The sequence below is a fragment of the Mus pahari genome, chromosome 7, assembly GCF_900095145.1.
Source record: "Mus pahari chromosome 7, PAHARI_EIJ_v1.1, whole genome shotgun sequence".
NCBI classification, from domain to species: Eukaryota; Metazoa; Chordata; class Mammalia; order Rodentia; family Muridae; genus Mus; species Mus pahari.
In genome coordinates this window covers 97,818,120-97,822,635 of record NC_034596.1, presented here as the reverse complement: position 1 = coordinate 97,822,635, position 4,516 = coordinate 97,818,120, and the positions used below count along the sequence as shown (strand labels likewise).

Sequence of the window (4,516 nt, the reverse complement as noted above, 5' to 3'; positions counted from 1 at the left end):
TGTGTGTGTGTGTGTGTGTGTGTTAGTATGTTTTAATCACAAAATTCTTTTTTATTAAAATTAACAGAAAATCACCATAGACAATCCTGATCACAGTGCCTGGCTCAATGACACCCACTCAGCTCTGTTCTGTGATCATCCAGTCACATGGTTCCATCACAGGAACCACAGATCACCCAGTTCAATGACTTCATTTTATAAGGAAAACAAACAGAGGCCAGAGCAAAGGCCACATCTGGATTTTCATGAGTGACAGGCATTTTTATCCTCTTTTCTTCATAAGAGTTTATACGTGAACATATAAATACATACACTAATAATGACCTTTTATAATTGCTTTGGTATAGAGTTGAATACTGTCTCAATTACATTCAACTTTGCCAACAACAAACATGCCTTGTTCATTGTTAATTAAGAAAGTTCCTTTGTGGGTCTTGCTGCTGTGGAGGGTCTTGTCTGCATAGAGTGCAGGGCCCACTGCACAGGATAGGTATGTCAAACCTTATATCTCAGTGGGAGTAAAACAGCAGCCCAGGGCCACTCAGTGTGACCATGGGGAGCCAACCCTTCTTTCTTACTCTACTCCAAGGCTGTGGTACTCTGTCCTCCCTTTCTAAAGCCTGTAGCTGCCAGGGACTGCTGAGCTGTCTTTTGCCTCAGTTACCCACTGTGCTTGAACAAAAGCAACTTTTCAAAGACTTTGTCCCAGTCTGAAAGGAGAATGAAGATCCCTCCAAAGCACTCTTGGGCAGCCATTTTCTAGCTTATAGCGATAAAGGCGGAGCTTTACAGGTAATCAGAGAGTGTTAGATATCAGAGGCCAACTGGTCTCAGAATGGCAGCTGTGCTGACTCAATGCTTAGCTGCATTTTAGTCGTCTGGTTAATACATAAACACACATAAAATCAATGCATTGATTAGTTACTTGGTGACAACTCCAGAGTAACATGAGGAGGTTCTATCAAGGGGCAGTCTAAGCCAGATGTCCCCACCTCAATCTCGACATTAATTCACTCTTGTAGTTATGCCAGGGCATTAACGGATGTCCATGTGGGACCAGACAGCTCTGGGGCCTAGGAAGAGAGGTCAAGAATGGCTCTAGCTGGCATCCGGGATACTTATGTGCAGATATTTAGATATATGTGTGGGAAAGCAATAGACAGAGGAAAAATGTAAGGATTTATTTAATGTATGTGAATGTTTTGTTTGCATGTTCATCTGTGAACCAGAAGAGGATATCAGATCCCAGAGGACAACAGTTATATGCGAGCCACCATGTGAATGATAGGAATTGAACTCAGGACCAGGAAAAGGAATTTGAAAAGAGAGTTTTAGCACTCTTCTCATTACTGGATGGAATATAGAAAAGGAAGCCTATAGCTACACCAGACTGAAATAAACATGGCCAAATCCAGTGACAGGCAGGCCATCACTGCTGCAGATGGAGCAGAGCACTCTGTGACGAGCCTAGTTAAAGGAAGATCAAGTCTTCTGATAAAATGAAGATATGAGTAGACACATGTCCCTATCTGCCACTCGTTTGCTTTTTAGTCTTCTTGCATATCTGACTCTGGGATATAACTTTAACAAAGGTTCAAAAAATTTTTTTAAAGGTTTTAATACTTGTGAAAAAATACTTGCAAAAGTAATTTTGAATAACTGTTTTAATTGATAATTGAAGCAATTGACTTCCGACTTTTTAGGCAGCGGTGACTAGTCTCTGTCAGGTCACTTTCCTTTACCCCACAGATATAACAGGGATATGAAACGCTTATAAGTACTGAGTGTACTGTTTAACAAATTGAAACTCTCTCTCATATCTACTGTAAACAGAGTCGATGCTGGCATGGTGAACCAGAATACTGGAAAACTGACACAGCCTTGCTGTCCCCTTACACACAATGAATTCTCCAGACCACAACAAGCCCATGTGTCTGATGCTAGCAGAAGACACAAACTACTTAAACTGAATCCCCTTACACAAGACAGTCAAGTTTCTCAGGGCTCCTGGACTTTCACTTCTGACTGTCCCTGATGAAAGGTACTGAGTCCCTGAACAGTGCCCCAAGGAGGCCATGGAGAAGGAAAGGGGTGACAAAGGATGAAGAAGCAGTAAGTGACTGTCCCTGAGTCATCCACAGTTGATACATTATGCTCCACCAACTCATTATTTAAAGATGAACTGCCTTTGCTTTACAGAGTAAGAACTGTAGGAAAGTATTTAAAACTTTTCTCACAAGTACAGGTATCTCATTAACCTTTGCTTTATTTTAAATAAGCTCATTATCCATTTCACATTATAAAAAGTAACCACGCACACATATGCATTCACAAATTAGATCATCTTTATCATACATCAATATATCTTTAAAAAACAAGTATTTTCTGTTATCAATATAGATATATGCTGATTGCATTTGAAATAGAGAAGCTGACAATAGCTTCATACATTCTGTCTCAGGAAATGACATCTTAAAGTTAAGGACAATATATGTTCCACAGGCAAATTTTGATGGAAGTATTAGCATTAGTACAAATGGGTGCTGTTGACATGGCGTGAGCATGATAGCTTGGAATGACAGCTGATTCAAACTGGATTCATCATTTGACATTAAGGACAGATAAAATCTAAAATGTAAACAAAGCATTTATAAAAGAAATTCTAGGAATTAAGGAAATCATCAATCTATCATTTTTAAGGTATCTGTAGCTAAAGTTTTCCTGAATCTTTGTAGATTTTCATTGCTAAATCTAGACTGGGGCCGTCCAGGTGCTGGTACCATCACAGAATCCAGGACCCGCAGGACTGCAGACAGCCGCTCTGAGTAGAGAACTCATAAGAAATACAGTGCCTTCCTTTCCTCCTGTGTCCTAGCCCAAGTGGTTACCAGGAGTCAATTTAGACAATCAGGCTAATTTAGACTGCCACTGGATGTCTAAATGCTACAACTTAGTATAACAAAAGCCAGCCTCTCACATAAACACAGGCATGTCTCTTACAGTCCAGCAGGCAGTACACACCAAGCTGGGGCTCATTACACTGCACTGGCAGTACACACCAAGTTGGAGCTCATTACACTGCACTGGAGCACGGGGATTCAGAGCCTACATTAAATCGCATGTCATACCTCCTAGGGAAATCTAATTCCAAATAGGGCAAGTTTCACATCAGCTACATGATGTTCCTTCCTCCCTTCCACACTTTAACAATCCTGGCCATCCGTCGCTGTAGCTTTTCCACCATAAGAATCTCCGCTGACTGCTTGTCTCCTTCACCAAGCAGTTGACTTAAGGATTGGATTTTCTGGATTTTCTGATAAAAGAAGGAAATACGAGGAAGGAGAAAAGGAAAGGAAGCAGAGAATGAGAAGTAGACCATAAAGAGAACATAATACAATTACTCATAATAAAGTAAATAATATAAATATGCTACTCTGAGTTAACCTAGAGTATGATAATTCTTATGAAGAGGCAATTAATTATACATCAGGGATCACTCAGAATTTCATCCTGTGCACACTTAATAACATCCCCTTTAATTTACACAACTGTTCATGTATTTTCGATTTTATATACACAGGAAATTACCCAGGTCTATCAGCTGTCCACCCTTAGAAGACAGCAGCTGCATGCTGTACTTCCTTGATGACACTCTGCTCGTCGATAGCAGAGGTGGCATTTGGTAAAGCAGGTGGCACAGATTTTATTTTTAAGAAGTAAAACCTGAGGTAACCCTTTCTGCAATTACCTCATAGGCCTATTTTAAATAAAGAGGACTTTTTCTTTCTAATTTGGATATGACAGTCTCTAAACTGTGAATAATTCTTCCCTGGAAAAAAGACCAGTATAGATGCCAACCACCCATCCAACCAGTAGGCATGTTAGATCCATGTGTGGAACAGCCAGGTACTGCACATCCAGGCATTTGTTGGCTGTTAGCACTAGCAAGTCTTCCTTCAGACCCCTTGAAAAAGGTAGACATGATATGAGCTCTCATTGGTCTTTAGTCTAGATTCATTTTGGTAACTATCAGTTATAAAAAGAGAACAAGATTCAGTCCGCAAAAAGGAAAGATGTTCTCAGCAATGTAAGAACAGATAAAGTAACTTAAATAAAGGGAAGGTACCATAAAATATTGGTTCGGTGGTCTTTAAAAAACAAAACTCGTTTCAATGATGCTCCCATGTTCCTCAGGAGAAGTTCCAGCTGTAGAAGAAGACGGTCTAGGGTGACAGAGAAAGATTCTAAGCTACGGAACTGAGAGGCTCCTTAAATAAGCTATGGGCCAGACCTGCTGTTTGGTAGATGCGCAGAAGCCCATGAGTCAGGCTCACCAATACACAGTGGATTTGCTCATCCCGGAGTGGGGTACATGACTCCTGCTCAGACTGTTGTAGACCACCAACCTATGCCTCCTGTGCTCCCAGGGCTCCCAAACAGCACTAAGGCTTTCTGTGGAAAGAGCATCCTTCAAGCCCGCCCAACACTGCAACTTCTTTTTTTTTTTTTTTTTTTT

The 4,516-nt window shown here is 40.7% G+C and overlaps 1 protein-coding gene across 2 annotated transcripts in view; it reads right to left on the bottom strand.

Moving 5' to 3' along the window:
- Positions 1–2,238: 2,238 nt before the first annotated feature.
- The window catches only part of Ppp4r4 (protein phosphatase 4 regulatory subunit 4), an 88,683-nt gene continuing 86,405 nt past the window's right edge, over positions 2,239–4,516 (bottom strand). For both annotated transcript variants that reach the window (XM_021202199.2, XM_029541049.1), the window contains one exon: positions 2,239–3,313. In XM_021202199.2, coding sequence (XP_021057858.1) covers positions 3,289–3,313 — 25 coding nt within the window. In that variant the 3' untranslated portion in view covers positions 2,239–3,288. The remainder of the gene's footprint in view (positions 3,314–4,516) is intronic.